Source organism: Podarcis cretensis (assembly GCF_951804945.1).
Source record: "Podarcis cretensis genome assembly, chromosome: 10".
Taxonomy (NCBI): domain Eukaryota; kingdom Metazoa; phylum Chordata; class Lepidosauria; order Squamata; family Lacertidae; genus Podarcis; species Podarcis cretensis.
The window spans coordinates 19880432-19903907 of NC_137179.1; the positions used below are offsets into that span (position 1 = coordinate 19880432).

Here is a 23476-nt window from a genome sequence, read left to right on the forward strand (position 1 = left end):
CTCTCGAGCAGATGGATGCCAACAGAAATGGTTGTAAACCATTGCAATATATTTTTTATGACACAGCAGCATATGAATATGTTTATAAATCAATAAATAGGCAAACTACAGTTCCCGAGATTCTTCGGGGAAAGCCAGGGCTGTTTAAAGTGGTATAGGAGTAGTTTAAATGAATGATAATGGTGTAGCCATTGTCAAAATAAAGATAACGAACCTGAATGGTTATTTTTAATCTAAGCTCACTAACACCTGTCTTTTTCAGAATCTTTTTAGAAGCTGCATCTTGTGATCAAATACCCCACATGCAACATTAGGATCAAATGGTAACTCAGCAGATGATTTGGCACATTTTCCCACCCCACCCCCTCAGCCCTCCATCTCCTTTTGTAATAGTAATAGATCACACACTGATCTATTGCCAAGATAAAAGAGACGAGAAAAATAAACTGCTCTAAGTGGTATTATAACCATTATTAATAATCTTAGAAGCATCTGGATGTGTCTGGTCTTTGGCTTAAGGGGTGCTCTGACAATACCAGACATCAAGGGGAAAGCCACATTAATTTTTGCAGAACAACTGCTGCTCACATCATAAAAACTGGAGGTACTTCTCTGGGTCATGAACTCCTGTGGAACCAACTGGCACAGCTATCTGACGCTGACCTCAAGGGCAAACTGATGATTGCCTTTTCTCTTCTTTTTTTTTTTAGAAGATCAGTGCCAAAGGAAGAGGGATCCCACCAGAGAAATTCAGTTTCAAAATGAACTGCAAAGAGCCTTTTGCACTAGTATTCCCCCCCCCCCCCGCAGGTTAACAAAGTTGATAGCTGCTGGCAGTACTGTGTACTAATAAAGACAGGTGGACACACCAGGAAAATGCAAGGCATTGGGAAGCTAGTGAACCAATTCTGCATCAGAGAATTTGAAAGCTGGAATTTTCATTCCATCAGTGATTGGAATGAAAAAGGGGGGACCTTATTCAAAGTGGTAGGTGTGGTCTCACTAGCAATTGACCACAGGTTTCCCATAGCAAGCACCACCAGAAGTGTGTGTGAGTCTTATGCTGCATACACAACATATATTTAAGGCACATGACTTCTCCCAAAGAATCCTGAGAACTGTAGCTTACTCCTCACAGAGCCACAATCTCTAGCACCTTTGACAGACTGCAGTTCCATGGATTCTTGGGAGGAAGCGATGTGCTTATAATGCACCAGGCATAGGCTCATGTGCAGTACTGCAGGAGTCATGGTATGATAAGGTGTGGCACTTGGCTTTGACTGACAAAGTTACACAAAGCTGTAGAGTGAAGCATGGATTGGTATGTATTTATGTTCTTTATACATTCTCACCTGGAGAAAGCTAGACCCCACTGAACTCATGGAATTTTTTGGCTTCGTTATTCAACTTAACAGGCTGCGGTTATTTTCGACCTTATACATGTCATGACTGCATTTTGATTGGTCACTGGCTGCCGATACGTATTATTTGTTGTTTGCATTGTTTCCTGTTATTCTTAAGAGGTATTATATTACATTGTTGCTTCCTTTTTTCCTGTGGCTCCTTTGTACAGTGTGTCTCATTTCATGGGCAGCCTTGGCTGACTCCATGACTCTACCACGCTCTTGAAATATCAAATCAAACCCTTCACCATCTCCTCCATCCACAACCTTGTGCTCTTACGTTAGAAGTGTTTAGCAATTCAAAGTTACAACGGGGGAGGCAGCAGCCTGACCAGACTGTAGAGAGAACTGGTCCAGGACGAGACCCAAGAAAATCGATTATATTATGTTCTTCACTGCTAATTGGTGCTGAGGCTGCAGGCAGCCTCCTGGTTGCCGTGATGAGTAATCCAGTGGGCACTTTAGGAATGAGTGCACAGCTGTTTGATGCCTAAACTGTATTGAGTTGGAATTTAATTGCTCCATAATCACGAAGTAAACACTTGCCAGTTGCATTGATCATGTTTCAAGTCTGATCTAAGCAGCACTTTATACACGAGAAAATTAAACTTCAAAAGGAAGCTAACACATGCAAAACCCATGGGCAGGGAGCCCCCCTGCCTCCCTTCTTTTAACAGTAATTAAAAATCCACCTCTGCTGGATTTCAATTTCTGGAACCTTTTCCAGGTGCAGCTTGAAACTCCACCTCCATCCACCAAAGCTGTCATTTCCCATATCCAGAACTGTGTGAGCCCCCAATTCTGCATCAATGCAACATAACCTCCATCACTACATGGGTCTGTGCTATACAAAAGGTGCATCCAATGTCTGAACTTAGTAGAGGAAAGCTGAACCATGGAACTCCCTGCCAGAAGGAAATTGCTGCGGCAAAGAATTTAGCAATATTGAAAGAGGGATTAGATACCCACAGAAAATTATGTCAGCAATTGCCTTGTGATTATGCTAAACTCCACCTCCACTTGTCTCCATTTTTGACTAACTCTGTTCCTCAGAAATTGTCGGCCATCTCTCAGAGTAGAAATCTCTGCTACAGATGATACTTTAAGAAGCAACTGGGGAAAGATTATACAGATAGTGTTTCCCATAGGACAAGGGAACAACAGTATTGGATCTATAATATCTATTGATGTTGCTATTAAGAATAATTTCTATACGAGTTTGCTTTAAAGGCAATACATACCATAATAATGTGCAATAATAATAATGCATAGTACTGTTTTGGGGCATTAACTTGAACTGCAGCATGGTGATTAATTTATCTGGTGGTACTAGTGTAAAATAGCACAGAATCTTTGGTCATAAATACTTAGTATACGTATATTTTGTATAAGGTAAAAAGGTAAAGAACCCCTGTCAAAGGTGACTATAGGGTGTGGTTCTCATCTCGCATCAAGGTGAGGGAGCTGGTGTTTGTTTGCAGATAGCTTTCTGGGTCATGTGGCCAGCATGACTAAACTGCTTCTTGTGTGATGGGACACCATGATGGAAGCCACAGTAAGCGGAAACGTCATTTACCTTCCTGCCACAGCAGTACCTATTTTTCTACTTGCACTGGTATGTTTTCAAACTGCTAGGTTGGCAGGAGCTGAGAGAGACCAAGAGGAGCTCACCCCATCGCGCGGATTCGAACCGCCAACCTTCTGATCGGCAAGCCCAAAAGGCTAAGTAGTTTAGATCACAGCGCCACCCATGTTTATTATATGGTAGAGCATGAGACTCTTAATCTCAGGGTTGTGGGTTTGAGCCCCACATTGGACAAAAGATTGCAGGGGCTGGACTAGATGACCCTCGTGCTCACTTCCAACTCTACAATTCCATGATTCTATGATTACTGGGGATCAGAGGTGAAGAATCTTTTTCAGGACTGCAATCCCTTGTGGGCAAATTTCTTGGGACCACCAGAGTCAGAAGGGAGCAGAGCAACGGATGTGATTCTTACCTTGTACAGGAGAATATATTCCAGCCACCCAACAGTCAGGGGTTTCCACACACATACGCCACACATTCTTCTCTCCATCCGGGCAAACAAGAAACATTGTCATAATTCCAGGACACATTCTAAGCTGCCCCAAGCACTGATGGAGACTGTTGAGTAGGACTAGTGAGGGATGTGGCCTGGACAGAGGACCTAGCTTGGAGGAGGACCAGATAGAGAAGGCTGGAGGGTCATCTTCAGACTCTTAAGTCTGAGGGTCTCCAACTCTGTGGGGGATAGATTGAACCTCACAATTTGTCTCCTTTATTGATGTGAGGAGTTATGTCTGAAGAGACATCAGGACTTTGTTATCCATTTGCAAGTGAAGTGCCTTTCAAACCAGAACAGTGTGGATGGTTATGATTATGTGCAAAATGGCAACACCCATTAAATTTCATTCAGGTAGGCTTAATGCTACATCTCGATTCCTGAAAGATTGGAGGAAACTTTTGCCTTTCTGGAATAGTTTCATCTGGCATGTGAATAGTAAACTCATTCTCTGAAAGTGGATCCTTATGTAGTCTAGAAACTGCACCATCTTTTGCACAAGAAGGAGATATTTGCATGCCTGGAGGAACCTCCAAAATTTGTACAAGTACAAAAAAACTTTAGGGAGGGGGAAGAAAACTAGGGTGGAGGAAGAAAACCAGCCCAATGAGGGCTGAGCACCCTCAGTGACCACGGAATGCTGGCTGATGGAGGGGGAAATGGAAAACAAGGATGGGAGAAGGATGGAGGGTGTGGCTGGCTGGGACCCTGAATAGAAGCACGCCACACTGCAATAAGTTGTTCTGGAGATTGTTGTGTAAATCACATTTGTGGCTGTGTATGGTGAAAAGCAGTCTTTCAAACAAACTGGAAGCAATGCATTCCTCTTGGCCAGGCATCCCCAAACTCGGCCCTCCAGATTTTTGTGACTACAACTCCCATCATCCCTAGCTAAAAGGACCAGTGGTCAGGGATGATGGGAATTGTAGTTCGAAAACAGCTGGAGGGCCAATTTTGGGGATGCCTGCTCTTGGCTCATCCACATATGGATCTTCAAAAGGACCGTAGAGTTAATTGGTGGAATGAGTCCCCTTCAGCATCTTCTGCTTCACGTGCTTTGGAATGCATTCCTCCATTGAAGGCAGAGTGTAGAGTTTCTGCGCTGTCATTGCATTCATCTCCACAGGGGTGCCCCAGCTAGGTTTTGTGATGGATGCTGACCCCCTCCCCCCCAGCATCGTGTGTGCCATTCCATCCCATTGTGCTTTCTGGCACAAAAGCAAATGTGTGGGGTGCCGTTGTGTCAGAGGCGGAGGGTTTGCCAGGACCATTTTAAAGGTCATTGTTCTGGAATGCTAAATTCCACCGGAGTGAGACTTGGAGAAATGGTGCGGCAATTACTGGCCTATTCAAATCCTCAGAATGCAGGCCTGTCGCTAGCAGATAAAAGCTGGCAGGGAAACAAGGCGCTCGTTCTTGAAATTGTGGGGTTGTGTCTATATTCAGCAGCGCAAGTAAAGAACGGGGCACGCCAATGACACAGCTTTTGTCCAGTCTTCCTAACTTGTTAATTGGGATTGGTTTGCCATGGGTCTGTCGAAAATGATGTTTGGCTCAGGGTTGTCATAAACACAGGGTGGCCATGGCTGGTATTCAGCCTATTCTGCTGCCTCAATTTTTAGATGATGCATGCTATTGTTTTCTAATTATTCTATTGATAAAACTGTGTAATTGTTCATTTTATGTTCTGTAACTCTCCCTGGTATCTATGGGCGGGGTACAAATATTTTCAGTAAACAAATAACTGCAGAATAGAAAATTATTTAAATTGCAGTACTCGTTTCTAATTTTGCGTCTATACATATAAGTGAGAATGTGTTACTTTTAGGCAAATCTGTATCCCCTTTCACCATCCCCTTTCACCATCATTTTAAGCGAACTGCAATTGGCCAGAATGCTGGAGCTCCCGTTGCCTCGTCTCGCCCCTTCTCTGCCAAAGCCCATGATGTGTGGCAATAGGAAGGTGCAAGTGGCCATGATGCTACAGCAATGTAGCCCTACTACCCACAGTGCTCCACTGGCTGTTACTTAAAGTGATGGCTGCCTCTTATGGAGATTCAGAAACAGACTACCCCTGTCCATGTAGGTTCAAATTCAAGGGTGGCTAATAGCTATCCTGCACTCCATCAGTGTTATAAATGATTGCCATTTCAAAAGAAAATGAAAGTAAGGTAACTTAGTAAGGCTCCTTTCATTCTCCCTCCCTAACCTGGTTTTCCATTTTAATTTATCTTAATTAGGGGTTTTTTTTTACCATTTCATAGTGCAACGGGAATCCCAAGCCTTTTACAAATTCCAACAAACACCCAAATCTTATTTTTGATCCCCAACCTGCCAGTCAGCATTTTGTGCCCACTAAGCATGTTCAGTCGTCATCAGACAGAGTTTTCCTTTGAGGGTGGTGTTCCTTCCTCAGTTGTTGTTTTTGTTATTTAAAAAAAAAAAAAAAACACCACCACCAACCCATCATATCTAAAATAAGCCTAAAATCTGAGGTTCAGTACAGAAAATTATATGGCGTGGAACATATATAAAATTTTACTAGATATAACCCATTATAATGACATTTTTACTAGTTTTTATTCTGTTTAATGATGCTTTCACTGATTCCCTCCATAGCACCATAACACATTCACCAATTATCAATTTAATATTATTGTACTTCTGTAAGCCATGGGGTTCCCTCCACACCTGCTGATACCTAGTTCTTATGCAGGGATGGTGCCATTATAGCTGAATAAAGATCAGTACTCAAGAGAATGAATTTGCTATTAGCAAGTAGGACGTATTTATGTATTCCTTTCTTCCTAAGGGCAGCGTAAATGGTTCCCTGTTTCATCCTCCCAACAATTTGGTGAAGTAAATTAGACTGAAAGACAACAAATGCCCCATGGATACACACTGAGCCTTGTGGCAAAGCAGGAATTGAACCTGTGTCTCCCAGGTCTGAGCCTGGCTCTGCAATCAACCCAGTGTTTCCAAGGCGTTGGAAGCTCCCTATCATTCTCAGCCAGCTTAGTCTACGATCAGGGATGATGGGAGTTGTAGTCCAACAACATCTGGAGACCCAAGGTGAAAGACACTGGTCTAACCACCACACTAAACTTGGTCACATTTTGTTGTACCGGTAATACCACATGCCAAGTTAGTAGCCCAGAATAAAATGCAGTGCAGCTGGTTGAAAGTGAATCTGAAACGAAGTTTCACATACAAAATGCATAACATTTTCCAGATTTGAAATGTCAAGTTTTGAATTTAAAATATATATCTAATATATATCAGAGCTTCACTTGTTAAATGTCATTTTAGAGAACATTTGAGGTGAAAACAAATCTATTCAACCATTCCATAAAAGTAGAAATCCAACACATACACACACACACAGTTCACTAAGTTAAATATCTAGAAACTGAATTGTGTATTCTTGAAATTCCATTTTCAGCTTCAGAGACTTGGCTATGAAGATTTAAAGCGTGATGGGATTGAATTTCCCCACATCTTTAGGCAGGGAGATGTTTCTGCTCCTTCTTCCTAATCTAGAATTAGGGCTGAGCTGAATTTTCAAACAATCTTTATTATGACCAATCAAAAGGCAGTGGGGGCAAAGTGCAGACGTTTCAGAAAAGGACAGTGTGTGTGCACGTGTGTGTGGATGTTTGCATGAAAAGAAAAAAAGACATTCCAGAAACTGGTGTTTGTCTGTTTGCGTTTACCTTATGAACACAACAAGGCAGCTGAAGGAGATCCCCCACTCCACATTCATGCACTCTTAAAAAACAGGTTTAGAATGCCCTGATTGGACTTGCAATGGGGCAGAGCTCTTTGAAGAAAAGGATTCCAAGCTCAGCAGGCACTGGAGTCACACGGCCATACTAAGAAGTGTTGCCAAGTCAAAAGTCTGTCTTCAAAGAGAGGGCTACTCAGCTGACATCCTGCTTCTGGTTTCCTATATGCATCTGGTTGGCTACTCTGAGTACAGGATACTGGACTAAATGGAGCCTTTGATCTGATCCAGCAGACCAGCTCTTCTTATGATCTTACCAAGCCCCACACTGCTACGAGGGCCACACTACTATGAGCACAAAGGGGGTGCTTTAAACTTGTTTTAAAGGAAGGGAATCCTATGGCCACTTCATAAGCACACACACATACTGACCACTCAGAATTTCCCCCTAAGTTCTCAGTGCCTGCATTCTTTCACAGGAAACACAAGTTTTCTTGGGAAACGAGTGCAAGGTTCAGGACAGTGCTATCCAAAATAGATGGTATATCTACACTACACATATATATTGGTTTCAAGAGTGTTCAGCCATCATGGCTTCCTTCAAAGAATCCACTGAAGTGCTGAGCTTTCTGTGCTGGACATTCCATTTTACGGAACTGCATTTCCCAGGTTTCCTTGAAGAAGAAAAATGTCTAACAAACCTATTAAGTTTGTGGTCTATTGGTATGCCCAGAGACAAAGGCTGCATACGCACCATACATTTAAAGCAAATTACACACACACACACACACACACAGAGAGAGAGAGAGAGAGAGAGAGAGAGAGAGAGAGGAATCCTGGAAACTGTAGTTTACTCCTCCACAGAGCTACAATTCTCAGCAACCTTAACAAACCAAAGGCCCCAGGATATTGGGGGGGGGAGGGACATACTGCTCTTTAAATGCATGGTGTGTACGCAGCCTTAACAGGACATTTGACAATCACTTTTGCAGAGGAAAACACCACCCTTCCCCTCCCCACTATTCCTTACTGTTGATAAGCATCTTGCAGCTTCTGCAAGCCATGGTGTGGGGGGGCAGGTTTGCTCCAACCACACTTTCTGCAGTGGAGGAGGAGGCGGAGCCAAGCAGCCCGCCCACTCTGCGGCCGAGGCCCCCGGGTCCCTTGAAGAGACAAGAGTCACTTCTCCGTTTATACTCCTTATTAGTCCCTATTCTATTTAATCGGCTTAGACTGATGAAGCGAGGCAGCGGCAGGGATCAGCCAGGCTGTTTAATTAAAGGATTGCGGCTCAGCCCTGCAGTTTGGGGGTTTGTGTAAATGAGCTGCAAGTACATTATTTAATCCATCGCACGGAGACGAGACGAGGCATTAATGAAGAAAACTCTAATTAAAACTAGACGGCTGGCAGTTATTAGCAGCATCACTTCTGACAGGCTTTCTCATTTACAATAAAAAAAATAAAATAAAAAAATAAAACTGCCTGTTCAGGAAAAGAAAAAGGGGAAACAGGGAAGAATTCGCTCTGTGTTATGTAATTTAAGATGCAGCAGCAATAGGCGAGCAGAGCAGGGCGGGGTGGAGAGAGCAGGCCTCTAAATCAGGGCTTAGCCTCATCAGGAAAGCCAGTTAGACTCCTCTAGAAATATGGCTGCCTCAGCATGAGTTCTGTTGAGCTAATACTAAAGATCTGATTGGCCCCAAGTGAGCCGATCTAGCTGACTGCTTATTCAGGATGCCAGGCTAGCTCATTTAAGTCCTGATTGGTCTCGCTTGCTCACCATATTTTCTCAGGTCCCCATAATTTTTAATACATATAAAAAATTAAAAAAATGTCCAGTAGCACCTTAGAGACCAACTAAGTTTGTTCATGGTATAAGCTTTCGTGTGCATGCACACTTCTTCAGATACACTGAAACAGAAGTCACCAGACCCTTTTATATATAGTGGGAGGGTGGGGTGTGGTTTTTTCTCAGGAGGTTAGTAGGAGAAGAGATAATTTTTAGTTATTCTAGAAACAGAGACAGGTCATGGAAAGATGGACCTATTGCATAAGGATTGTTGTAATCAGGTGATAAAACAAGGGCCATTGTGCCTGTTCCACAAGAAGGGCCAGCCCTACTGTTGGGTGGATGCTGGGTGGGATGATGTGGGCAGCTGCGGTGAGGTGTCCATATAGGCTAATGCCACTATACATGAGACTTTGAGTGAAAGAAACAGTTTGCACACTGCAAAAAAAAAAAGCCTCTCTGCATTTACCATAAAATTAAAGAGCATAAAATTTTGCATCGCAAGAACAGGTTCCATTCTGGTAGGAGAGTTCTGCAGAACTGTGCGAGTTCTAGAGACATAGGCAGACAGGAAAGGAGATTGTGTGCTCCTAGGCGGCACATGTGCGAGATTAAGATAAAAATGCAAGTGTGCAATCCAATTCTCTGTGTTTGCCATAAAATCTCAGCCAGAGAGCTATGTTTCTCCTTGGACATAGCAGGAATTAGTTACGCACAACTTTTCTCTATTATAGCATCTCAGCTTGTTAGCAACCATCAAAGTGCTGAGTTGGGAGTTTCTGCAGTTGCCTGATATAATAACTTCACCACATCCCCAGCGAGAGCACCTCGATGCAAACTACTTTGGGGAGGACGGGCATGATTACAAGTTACAAGATATATTGTAATTAATTCCCCTACATTCCCTCAATTCCATGGTAAATGCAACTTTGCTATCGCAGCGCTCGCTCTCAAGGGGAAAGTGCATCAGTTACAACATCACTTGTTGTCAGTGCTCCACCCTCCCTCTCTGAATATTCATTCCATCCCTGGAGAGATCTGCAAATGGGAGGGCAACTGCATCAGTGCAGCAGATAAGATAAACCCAGTGTCTTGAGAATATTGGCTTGAGAATATTAGTTTTAAACTGCTTCTTTCTGCCTAACCAGGAACCTGTGTGCTGCACTAGCTTGTAGTTTGAAACGCCACTGGTGGGATTGCGATGGAGCCCGAGTAAGTAAGTGGTAATTCAACTTATTTGAATTACCTAACCTCTGGTGCTTTCAAGACATAACACATTGAATATTACAATTGCTGTTTCAGGGGAGAATTTTTTTTTCATGCTTCCACATGGTATCATTATTGTTTCATCGCTATTCCAGAACATTTGGGCCATCAACCCATTTTTTCCCACATCTATCAGAAAAAAATCTATCGAGTTCTGCAATATTTCTGTAGTGTGGAAGGTGTTTTGCACAATTTTCTGCAAAACAAGGGAGGGCAAATCAGGGCCAGTAAAGGGAGTGACCTGGAGAGAGGCTGTGTAGCTAGAGGAAGAATGCGGCCAGAGAAGAATCCTGAGCGCCAAACAGAGAGGGTTGGGGGACTGAGCTCAAGATAATCAAATGCTTGACTAATAGGTAATACTACCGATACGGAGCTAGTTGGCAGGAGTGGGGACAGATTCACAGTCAAATTCTTTAAAAATGCAGTGCAGTTGAAATAACAGTTGTTCGCAGTATTCTAAAATTTAAATGGGCATTGATAATAATCCACATCAGGAATCATTATTTTGTTTCCAAACCCGGCTAAGTGCCAGTTCAGTTAAGTGAGCCAACTAGGAATGCAAATAGAAGGTGAATGCACCATAGCAAGTGAATTAATGTGATTGTTTTGTAAATAAATAATTAAATAAGATTATCATATATATATATATATATATATATATATATATATATATATATAGACAAGCTTTTCATCTGCATGCTTAAACAGAGGAACCAATGAAGGCTTGCAATATCCAGTACAAGGGAGGCAGGAAGCTTGGTCACAGGAAACAAACGTGGAGAGGACTGCTCTTAAGCTTTCTTACCTTGCTTCTAGCACCTTCTCCCCACATTCAGTGAACCACCACCATTTATTTTGCAGCCCCCTCTGGACCTGCAGGCCTCCTAATTTGCTCCCACCCTACCCACCAACTGCTACTAGAAGCATCCTTAGCTGAAATCTCTTTGGAAAACTTTTTTGGCTCAAGGGCAGGGCTGTGTCTGTGTGTGTGAGAGAGAGAGCGCATGTGTATGTATGTACTGTATAAAGGTTTCACAAATCCAGGCTTCCCCACGCCCAACTGCCACCACCTGTTCAGGTTGTTTTGGAAGTAGTGATGCTTCTGTTCTTCACTTGTATTGTCATGAAGCCCATCCGGAGCGAGGAATTCAACAGCAAATTATGCTTCCTGCTCTCACTCTGATTTGACTTTGCATGTGTAAGAAATATTAAGGAAATGGCACTAGGCAGCAGCAAGGAGTATGAACACCACCAATGTCAAATAGGGTGCATACTTCACATATTAGTTGAGGAAGGTGGGGGCCTTTAGTAGCATTTTGCCTCAACACTGAATAACACTTCTCTCTATTGTCATTCCTTCTATTCTGTGCCTTCTGCCTTGAGCCTCCCCCAACCTGCAGAAACTCCCAACAACTCTCATCAGCCCCAGCCACCATGGCCAATGCTTAGGGATGATCGGAGTTGTAGTCCAAAACATCTGGAGGGCATCAGGTTGGGGAAGGCTCCTCCAACGTAAGAGAACCGCGCAACTGGGTCTGGGAAGGGAAAATTTATCCAATTTCATGCTTGTGCAAAAAAGAGAGGACCCCCTGCTGGCCACTTCTCGGTGCAGCTAATCCCAGCAGTTTGGTTGTGAATAAAATGAAGCCTGCATGTTTTGTGTGCAGGTGAAAGCAGGGAAGGGAAGGCCGGAGGAGGAACACAGGAGCAAGCAGGGTATGAATCGACAAAGTTTCCCACCTTGGAGAAGAGTCTGCAGATGAAGACTTCTGCTCAGCATCAGCTGCGGGGCAGCAGAACTGGTGTAAAACAGTCTCATTCCTGTAACAGAAGACAAACAGGGGCTGGTAAGAGTTCGGCTCACTCACTGGCAAGCTAAGGGGGTCATGTCCTCTGGTCCACATCCACTCCTGGCCACTGATTCCCACTGCTGGTGTCGGTCCTTTAAGAGATAAAGGAAAACTTGGATTATTAAAAAATGAAACTCCTGCACCATGTCAAGTGATCAGCAGCCTAACCCTGAAAGCCAATCCAGACAGTCCGCAGAGCATATGGAACAGTTGCCCCAGGACCGCACCATCTCAGATATACACGGGATGTGTGCATGTGGCATTTCATGCTTGGATCCTCCTCTTTGTTAAGATCTTTCCAGAAAATCAAGGAGAATGCTTGGCCAGAAGGCTCCTTGACGTTCTACCTTCATATTATAGGAGAGGTGGGGGAGATGCATGGCAAAACACGCAAACCGCCCCCCCCCAATATAAATATCTGAATTGGAAAAGTCATGGGCAGGACTGTACCATGTGTCTTGCTGAGCATCTTGTTCAAAACGCACACATAAAATCCATGTAGTTGGAAGCAACACATTAAACAAATTAATCCAGTTCCTTCCTCATACCGGGCTGAAGATGGACAAGTCTGCTGTCCATGAAATATGCCTGACTTCCCCAACTTACTAGCCTCCAAACATTTTGGACTACAACTCCCATAAGCCCCAGCTAGCATAGCCAACGATCATGGAAGATGGGAGCTATTCAAGAATGCCTGGACATCAGCAGTTGGGGAAGGTGAAAGGATTTGCTGAAACAACTAATTGAACTGGAATACTAAAAAGGGAGGTGTGAGGAGGTCAGGGAAACAAGTAAATGAAAGTCAAGACATGGAAAGGTTGATTTGTTCTTAATTGTTTTTACTTTTTTGTATTTTGTATTTTTTTGCTTCTTTTTTCGTCTTCTTTTATTCTTGTAACTTTTTTGAAACTTTAATAAATATTATTTTTTTAAAAAACCCAGCAGTTGGGGAAGGCTAGTACACACACAAAGGTGTGTGTATGTTATTTTTTAATATCACTCTAAAAATGATTATAAAAAAGAAAGAACTACATGGATTTACATTGCTCCCGTTATTTGTTATTCCAAAACAAAACCATTATTTTTACATAATCAATTCTGCTGTCTTCCTTCCCTCTGCTGAACAATATTGGTAAACTTTGTTATAGAAACCACATTCTGAAGCACCAGCTCATTAAAGATGAGGGCACTTTATCCTTCCAGTTGCTAGCAATTGCCATGTTAATGAATCTCACAAAACCTCACAGTCAGAATCATCGAATGACCAATGCAGTTGAGCCGATGAAACAATCTGCTGGAACGCCACACCCCATCATCTCCTCCACAATTTTATTAATACTTCTAACCAATAGGCCGCAATAATTTGGGGCTCTCCACAAACAAATCTGCAACAAAAATGCTCCTGCATTAACAAGATTAAATTTCCAACAGCAAGTATTATTACAGTTCAAGATCCCTTTCAGCTTATATATTATGCAGACTTATGCCCCACCTTTCAAATACTTCATAAGAATGGCTTAAAATAAAATATTAAAAACACCATAAAGTCACTTATAAGCTAAAAAGAGCCAGTCTACAACAGCAGCACCCAAATAAAAGAGATCAACAAAGTTAAAAACATTCAAAGTTTGGTAAAATAAAAAAGGACTTTGCCTGGATTCAGAAAGGCACCAGAGGCAGGTTCCCCTGAGGAGAACAGTCCTAAGCCAAGGTGCCACCCCTGAGAAGACCCTTTCTCAAGTGGTCACGTGCTGCACCTCAGATGGTCTGGAACCTGGGAGAAGGCACTGGGGAAGGGATGTGAAGTTTCCTGCCAAGGATTATGGGATTTGTAGTCCTAGTCCCAGGTGGTAAAAGCTGTTCTGCTGAGGACTAGGAGTGTCCACTTCTCCCACTACCTCACCTTTGCCAGAAGCTAGATTTTTGGGGGCAAGAGCCAATAGCAGAGGGTGGGTGAAGTTAGATGATCTTGTAGAGTCTGCAAGCAATTAGTGCCTTGATTCCACTTACAAGAATTCAAGCAGGAGTGCTCAGTTATGCCCTCCTCAAATTCTCTGGACATCTCTAGTTCCATGCTCTCTACCACAAGCTATGGAAGTAGACATGACAGCTGTCTTGCGTAACTATGCAGGGTTTTAAATCACACACGGACAGGAGGCTCCTTGCTTCGGCCCTTCGCCTGCCTTCACAGAGTGCTGTGAAAGTGAGGTGCCAGGAACGGTGGGGCTTAGCAGCGTGCCCTGGTCAAGACACAAGGTTAACCTAAACAAGGGTGCGGGTGTTTCTTCCATTTCAATATGAAGTCTGAAATAAGCTGCAGGCTAGTCTTAACTTTTTACTGTCACACAATTTTCCCAACCCCATTTTAGGTATTTTTTAACATTCCCAGCATAAGGATGAATTTTGTGCAGCTCAAAAGCTCACATATTTCTTAGTTAGTAGTGCTTATTTTGATCAAAGTTATTCGTTTTATGACTCTGCATAGTCCAAAGAGCAATCCTAGAAAAGATATGGCCAAGTCATACAATGTTATAGAAGAAGCTTTGGCACAAATTCCAGGCACAGTCCAGCCTTCACCAACCTGGTATTCTCCAGATGTTTTGGATGACAACTCCCATATTTATGCAGGCTGTGCTGTCTGGGGCAGATGGGAACTGTAGTCCAAAACATTCGGAGGACATCAGGTTGGCAGACGGTGTTGTATCCTGTCTGGCTCTGCACAATTCCATGCTTTTGCCCCAGAATTCTCTGCTAAACTATATTTAAAAAAAACAACCCAGAGGTGCACCTATCAGGTTGTGTGGTCCTCTACCTTGGGATGCCTTTAGTTGCTCCAGCAGTCTGCACAACAGAAGATGGATCTCTGCATGCTAGGCTGGATCTAACTGTTAATCCCTCTTGTTTATTGGAGATATAAAAGCAGCCCCTTGTAAGCAATTTTGCAAGTTCTGCTTGGCTGGCTCATATCTAAACTGTAATTTTCCTTCAGTAACTCACTCGCTCCCACCATGCTCGCCCCAGGCTGTATCGGGACCCACAACTGCAAGGGAGAGCAGGTTTTGCCATTTGCCACCATTCCCCTGTGTTAACCAGCTCTCCCCATATTATTATGGCTCAGTTTTAAGAGCTCAGTCACCTGAATGGCCTGTACCTGCCAACAAGCTGGGCCCGTGCGCTTGGAAAGAAAGCAGCACAGCCTCCCCTGACCTCCTGAGAGTGACTCATGCCACAACAATGCTCAGATTTTGCAGCACGATCCTGTGAATCTGCTGCTTACTTTTGGACACCAGCATTATGCAATCCCGCAACCACTCCGTCCGCACTGTGAGGGGTAGCCAGAAGTCTCCATGTGTAGGGTTCTCAGCTGCTTTGTCAATCCCCTCTGGTTCTGCACTTTCCCTGGGACTGATGCCACAAAGGCAGATGAAATAATGGGAAAGTGAACACTTGGAAAGAGGATTAAAAGCACACAAGTGGAGGGTGACTGTGTCCTTTCCTTCACCCAAAGCCAACATAATCATTATTTTGCTAACTGAGTCGGATTGCTTTAAGCACCTGCAGAGATGGCTGAAGAATCACAGAATCTTGGATTCTTGCATTTGTGACTCTGGGAGCCAGGTCATTCCATTGTCACAAGGCTGCTGATCTCCAAGGGTTTGCAACCATTCCAGGGGGAAGAGTTGTCAGAATTCAGTGCCGGTCAGAGGTATGTGCCTATCTCTCCAGGCACCGGCTGAATTCTTTTGGCCTCCCTCCGGCGACTCCCGGCAGGCGAAACACACGAGGTCCGTTCCGGCGATTTTCCTCAGGCTGTGAGAAAAACACACCAATTGCTTCTCCTCCTTCTCCTCCCTGCATATCCCCAGGGAGGGGAATCAGACTCAGACAGAAATGTATCTACATTGCGTTTATTCCTGTCTTTCACTTCAGTACAGAGAAAACATGTCCGCTCTCTTCAACAAACAGAGAGAAAAACCCCAAACTCCACCCATGTACATCCTGTACAGGTCATATGACACACACTGAGCTAACATCCGGTGCTCAGTACAGAATGGACTGCCCCTTTGTTTCCATGGCAACAGTCACATACATCCTGTCTGGCTTTGCAGCCACAAGCAGCAGACTTGGCTGCTATAGCCTTTGCTTGCTGCAGCATTGCTGCTTTAGAATAACATACTCCCCCTAAAGTATCAATGCGTGCAGCGAGCAAAGCGTCATCCAGAGAAGAAAACAAACAGTTGTTATACTTATAACACTCCCCTGTTGTTTCAGTTCCACCCTTGGAACTACCCGCCACTGGTTTTACCAATGTACCTCTCTGGTTGTGTGACTTCCAAGGAATGAGTGCTTCTGCATTACCTTGGTTAACAACTCTCTGTTGTGCCTTTGTCTCTGACTCAGACACAACTTCAATTCGACCTTGGTCGTTTACAACAGCAACACACGCAATAGCTTGGTTGGCAAACTCTTTTGAATACCTCTTGGGTGGTACACCCTTCGTTGCTCTTTCAGACCTACGTAAGAGGTGCTGCTCTTCTCTGCTTTCTGGTTCAGCCTCTGAACTCTCTGAAGAACCAGTACTAAGCTTAATCAGTGGTTCATCCTCCTCTTCTGAGGGTCTAGTCATTATGTGAGATTTCTTCTCAATGACTGTGACAACTGAGCTGTCTGAGCTATCGCTGTCATCATCAGTACTACTGAACTCAATAAGATCAAACTCATCATCATCATCATCAGAATCATCATCATCTCCTGTGGGAAATGTGTGAACAATCACTCTCTCCTGTTCAGGAGCACTCTCTAGAAATTTTGTGAGAATCACCTTACCAGATTCAGACAAAATTACTCTGTAGAGACCCTTTTCATAACCCACAAAAATGCCTCTGGCATTCTTTACTCCACCTGGAGCTTCTGTCCTCACATGAGACCCAAAAACCTTGAAATGGGCAATCGAAGGTTTTCTGTGGAACAGTTTCTCAAAAGGAGAACATTCCACGTCTTTTGAAACCTTTCTCAACCACGTGTAACAATATGACATTAGCGACTCAGCCCAGTACTCATGTGGCAGATGTGAACTAAGCAATTGCGCATGCATTCCCTTTTGCAATTCTTTGTTCACTCTAACACAGACACATCTCTTCCAAGCTTCTTCGGAACTAGCAATTTTGTGTCTTATCCCTTTCTTCTTCAGGAACCTCTGGAAATCCTGTAAGAGAAAAATTGGCTTCTCATCTGTGCAAAGACAATCTATGTCAGCATCATGCATATTTTTAACCTTGTCACAAAACTCTTTAAACCTTTCTAAGGCTTCTTTCGGTCTCTCCAAAAGATAAATCCAGACAAAACCTGTGAAAGAATCAACACATATTAGGTAATACTTTGCATTGCCTCTAGATGGTGCTAAAGGACCAATCACATCAGCATACACCCGCTGAAATGCCTTGTCGACCCTCGAGGTGACCTGCTTGGCGTTCTTCTTGGCTACACCTGCAAAAGAAATCATGTTAGAATCACAAGAATTACATTCCATGTAATCACTTTGATCAAAAGTCAACAAATACAGTCCATCTTTCTCTTTGGCAGAAAGATACAACTCTCCATCTTTGTAGATCTCGCAGTGTTGATCATCATAGGACAGTTTTAGTCCCTTCTTGGCAATCTGCGAAACGCTGAGCAGATTGTACTTCAACTCTGGAACCAAATAAACATCGTTTATAGTCAAGTTCAGACTTTTAAGATACACAGTCCCAATTCCGGTGGCTTCCAGCTCTCGACCGTTGGCTTGTTGTACAACGAAGCTTTGCTTCTTAAACGACGAAAACAAATCCCTGCGATGGGTCATGTGAACCGTCGCTCCAGTGTCTAAAACGAAGGAATTCCCCACTTGTGGTGTGGCTTTTAGGGACATCAAAGCCTTTGCAGGCTTCGCCTGTGACTTGGCATGACTTCTGCCTGACGCCTCAGACTTCGTGGAGCTTCCCTTGTTCTGACGTGGCTTCTTGCAGTTCCGCTGAAGATGCCCAGTCTGTCCACAATTGTGGCATCGGACAACGTTCAAAGCTACGGCGTCTCCTCCAGTAGCTACAGCAGTGGGGGTGTCTGAACTCCGTTCTTCCCTCCCCCTGTCCTTGACCTCCAGTGCGGCAAGTCTGTCATGTTCGTTCAGGACCACGGCAAAGACCCTGTCCGATGTTAGATCTTGCGCTGGGAGAGACCCCAGCTGACTGGCAACCGTTTTGTAAGTCCGATTCAGGCTGTTTATCACCATGAAGCAAAACACTTCCTCATCCAGACGGAAATTGCGTTCCACCATCTGCTGACGCAGAAATTTCATTTCCGTCAGGTGCGCTTGAACATCTCCATCAGGCGCAAGCCTCAGGTTAGTCAGCTTTTCAAAATACAGCAACGCTGAAGAACCTGCATCTCTCTGATGTGTCCTTCTCAGCGTGTCCCAAACATCTTTCGCGTGCTCTAAATCTTGTATATGAACAAGCTGAGAGTCTGACACGCACAGAATTATAGCGGTTCTGGCCTTCACATCCTGTGACTCCCAAGCACGCGTTGGTGCTGCAGGGATGGGGTTCTCAATCACCCTAAACAGTCTCTGATTCTGCAGCAAAGCCTTCATCTTAATAGACCAAGATGCATAATTGTCACTGGTCAAAAGGGGTGGAGAAGGCAGGCCTCCCCCCTTCTTGGCATCCATTTTAAGTCCTTGCATTGAGTCTCAAACACAAGCCTCTAAAATCCAATAGCTGGCTTGTTGACACTCTGTGCACCTGGCAGCAATAACACTGGCTGCTTGGAAAGTCCCTTTCACAGTTCCTAGTCAAAACACGAGCTGTTTTTGCTTCTCCGAGCACAGCCTGACATCCAGCCCTTATCTTGAAACTGGCCTGCGTTGCTAAGCAACCACATTCCTTTCCTTGGACAGGAAAAACCACAGGAATGTTTGGAATGCAGACTCTTCTCTCTCGGAGCTGTTTTTCCCAAACGTTGCTCCCATGAAGCAGAGAATTAATCCATCTGCATTCACACTCTTAAGCCCGAAAATCTCATACCTGGGCTCCGTAGCTTGGCTTTCAGCTTCTTCTGGTCAGCTTCTAGCTGCAGAGAATCAGCATCCATCTCAGGCTTCCATGGAGAGGGATGAATACAGTCTCCTTGATGCAGACTCCCATGGATCGTAGCAACCGTCAACTGCTACCAATGTCGGAGTTCAGGGCCGGTCAGAGGTATGTGCCTATCTCTCCAGGCACCGGCTGAATTCTTTTGGCCTCCCTCCGGCGACTCCCGGCAGGCGAAACACACGAGGTCCGTTCCGGCGATTTTCCTCAGGCTGTGAGAAAAACACACCAATTGCTTCTCCTCCTTCTCCTCCCTGCATATCCCCAGGGAGGGGAATCAGACTCAGACAGAAATGTATCTACATTGCGTTTATTCCTGTCTTTCACTTCAGTACAGAGAAAACATGTCCGCTCTCTTCAACAAACAGAGAGAAAAACCCCAAACTCCACCCATGTACATCCTGTACAGGTCATATGACACACACTGAGCTAACATCCGGTGCTCAGTACAGAATGGACTGCCCCTTTGTTTCCATGGCAACAGTCACATACATCCTGTCTGGCTTTGCAGCCACAAGCAGCAGACTTGGCTGCTATAGCCTTTGCTTGCTGCAGCATTGCTGCTTTAGAATAACAAGAGTGACCTTGGTAGACCATGTGGCTTTCCTCTGAGGCACAATGATGAGGGAGGAGATATAAGTATCCTGCAAGACCGAATGTGCTGGGCTTCCCATGCAACCAAGAGAACAGCAGTTAACCGCGAAGAGATCCTCAACAGCACAAAGACGAAGAGTAGGAAGGCAATTTATATAATCTTCCTTTTCTTGGCTTTGGAAATGATTAAAAAATGATATAAATATTAAACCCTGAATGAGCCGCACAAGAAGGCTCTGTATAATTCCTGACACAAACTGCCCTGCAGATTTGCACAGACAGATGGCTAAAGATGGAACTATAAAAAGTCTGAGAAATGGGAGCACAGATTTAGCAGGTGGGAAGAGGGGAGGCAAGATTATAATTTCCCACTTCTCCATGTTTTTTTCCCATTTGCTGGGAGGAGGGTGGAGCAGAACCTCAAGGGAACATTGAGAGCTATGCTATTCCTCTCCCTACACCAAATGCCTGACAGCTGCAATTTGGCTCCAGAGCCCAATCCGTCAGCACCCCTTCTTACCCTAAAATGCTACATGCATTAGTTTCCAAATAATTTTTAATATTTGTCTTTGATTCACAGAACAAATTAATTGAATGAAGCTGCCTTCCATCTAGCTCAGTAGTGTCTACGTGTTTTTATTTCAGTTTGGTTTTTATACATTTCTGCTGCTTTTATCAACTGCCTGCTAATGTTCTAACTGCTTGTGTTCAATTTTAAGGGGGTGTAATGTGGCTTTAATGGGGTGATTATTTTATCATCATTATCATCGCATTTTGTGATGTGTTGCCCACAAACTGGTAGCAGCTTTCCAGGGCTTCAGGAAGGAGATGGCACATTTTGCATTCACAGCATGCCCTCTTAGGCCCCAGCTGAAAAGCGCCATTGCACAGGGACAAGACTTTCTGATAAACAAGGCATGCAAACTAAATCACACATTATTATGACGTACACACTCACACACCACCAGACACATATTGCAATGGCATAGATGTGCACATGTTCACACATGAAATGCACCATTTTCCTTCCATATGGAAGCTCTCCATCTTATGTTGGAAATGTCATTTGTGTTGGCACACTCATTCATTTATGCTGGATTCTGCCCCTGAAGCAAAACAATACTGGAAACCTATTGCAAAATCAATGAATGAAATAATAGGTTTTAAGGTCCAGCTTTGACCCTGCTTTGTTTGACAACTTATAAAAGAAAACATCACTTCTATTACTGTGGCAGCCAAGGGTGATTTACCCCAAATACTGGAAAGCAGAATCAGAGACTTGTTAACAATCTTGAAGGTTGTTAGTTCAACTCCCAGTTCAGTGCAGATCTGCAGTCAGTGGAGGTTCGTCCATTAGGCCAAATGGAGGACTGCCCAACCAACCTCACTCTGCTCAACGCCAGCCCATCACCTACTTGCCTTCTGACTTCTGACTTCCATCCAGTCCAGGGAGTGGCACTGCCTGCCAGCTTCCTCCTCCTTGGTCATGGGAAGGACTCAGAAAGAAGGGAAATGGGACAAAACTACTATTAGTAGGCTCTGTCTTTCTTCTGGTTCCACCTGCTGTTGGTCTCCTTGCCTTCCTCCCTACCAGTCCTAAAGGGCACCAGCCATTACTCTCTATCATGCAAGATACAAGAGCAACATCTCTGATAGACGGCAGCCGTTTAGATATCTGAAGATTGCTGTGATGTCACCCTGCAATCTCCTCTTCTCTAAGCTAAGAATACCCAGGTCTGTTAACTATTCCTCAAAGGACTTGGTTCCCAGGCTCATCACCTTCCTCTGGACATCTTGCAGTTGATCAATGAACTTCTTAAAATCTGACACCCATAACTGGTCAGGGTGTTCCACAGGTGGCGGGGAAAACATAGAAAAAGAGGGGCTATTTTTATTAGCAGTTAAGCGGCTAAGAAAAGCACAATTGTGTCAAAAATAACAAGCTGTGTTGGTGTAAAAGACAGCAGGCGGTAACAGGAAACTTTTCTTGGAAAGGAAAACTGGATGTAACTTTGATTAAAAGTAATTAGCTGTAGTGTACTATAAATAGTGTGGGGGCTTTTGTTTTTTAAAAAAATTCTATTCTACATAGGGTTGTCTGAATGCTTCACGTATTACAGGAATCTCAAACTTGTCACTTTTTATAAGTTACAGGCATATAAGAAGCTTAATTTATACCAGGTCAAGCTATTTGTCTGTGTCGGCTAGAACGTCCTGCTTTGGCTGGCAATGTCTTTTCAGGTTCTCAAGCAAAGATCTTTCGCAGCATCTGCAACCTTGTCCTTTTAACTGGAGATGCCAGAAATTGAACTGACAACATTCTGCATGCAAAGCATGTCTGCCCGGCCTCTGAGCTATGCAGGCAAGCATCAGTAGCAAGGCCAGCCCATCAGGAACTACGTGGCTCAGGCAGCAGATGGAGAGGGTGGCAAACTGTGCACTCCTCATTCTCCACCAACAGGGCCAGTCAGCCACCCAACCACTGCTGCAAATCCACCAGCTGGAGAACTGTCCAGTCAAGACTGTTGCTGCTGCCTCTCCTCCTTTCTGCTTGCCTGGCCCCTTGCAGTAGTGGTGCAGATGTCCCTGCCTTTGCTCTCAGGAAGGGGTCCTTCCTCAGAGTGAGGCGCTGTGGCAGGTGTCACCCAGAGAGTGCCTGAGCTACCAAAATACTCTCGGGCACTTTAAAATACAAGTTGAATTCCTTTGCTTGGCTTTTTAAAGTGCTGCAAAGCAGCAGTAGCGCAGGCACTCTCTGGACCCCCCTGCCCACAATGCCTCGCTTCGAGGAAGGAACCATTCCGCAGACTGAAAGCTCCAAGCACACACTCCTCTGCTGCAGCCAGGAGGGTGGGAGAGAGGAAGAATGTGGAGCAAGTGAGCAGTGCAGAGAGAAAGCCAAAGCAGAGGCAGCAAAGTAGGAAAATGAAGGAGGAGGTGGCGGCAGAAAGGAAGATGTGACAGCCCTAGGGAGCAGGAGGCGGTAATGGAAGGCAGCCCAATGTCAGTGGCCCAAAGCAGTAGCAATTCCTTGGGAGCGAGAAGCACACAGGCAAAAATAATTCAGAATCCCACAGGAATTCGTTTCACTTTCTCCATAATTCCTTCAGATGTTTTGCGTGGATCCTTCATCTTCCGCTGTAAATGGAAGTTGGTGAAAACTCTTCCCGTAACCAAGAGAACAGTTTGCTGGATTGAAGCATCACTCAGGAAATCCTTTTCTCTTGGCATGTTGCATATGAAGAGATCAAAGTTTGGAACCCAGCACCTATTTTAGCACCTGCTTTAATCACCATTAAGCCACCTGGCACAAGTACAACTCATGTGAACGCCTTCTTGGTTAAGCAACAGCTATTTCCCATTCACTATCATTAACACTAAATCGGTTTCTTGGGAGCAGTCCCAGCAGAACAGCTGTGCAGAGATACTGTGTCCTAATGAATAATGAGGATGCCCAAATAGGCTTGGGATGAGTCCCAGAGCATCTACACCACAGACCGAGGTTCACAGTCAGGACTGCTCTGAAATCCAGGTTTGCCACTTAGAGGCTCAAACCACTCCAACCAGTTGAGGCAAGTGCCAACTGTGACCTCCTCCTCTTGGCAGAGACAGCCTAGTCACCAGCATCTGTGCTCTCC

At 44.3% G+C, this 23476-nt stretch overlaps 1 protein-coding gene across 7 annotated transcripts in view; it reads right to left on the reverse strand.

The window, feature by feature from the left end:
- The window catches only part of IQSEC3 (IQ motif and Sec7 domain ArfGEF 3), a 150485-nt gene that overhangs the window by 70931 nt on the left and 56078 nt on the right, over positions 1-23476 (reverse strand). For all 7 annotated transcript variants that reach the window (XM_079992246.1, XM_079992241.1, XM_079992245.1 and 4 more), the window contains exon 2: positions 12008-12088. In XM_079992246.1, coding sequence (XP_079848372.1) covers positions 12008-12088 — 81 coding nt within the window. The remainder of the gene's footprint in view (positions 1-12007; positions 12089-23476) is intronic.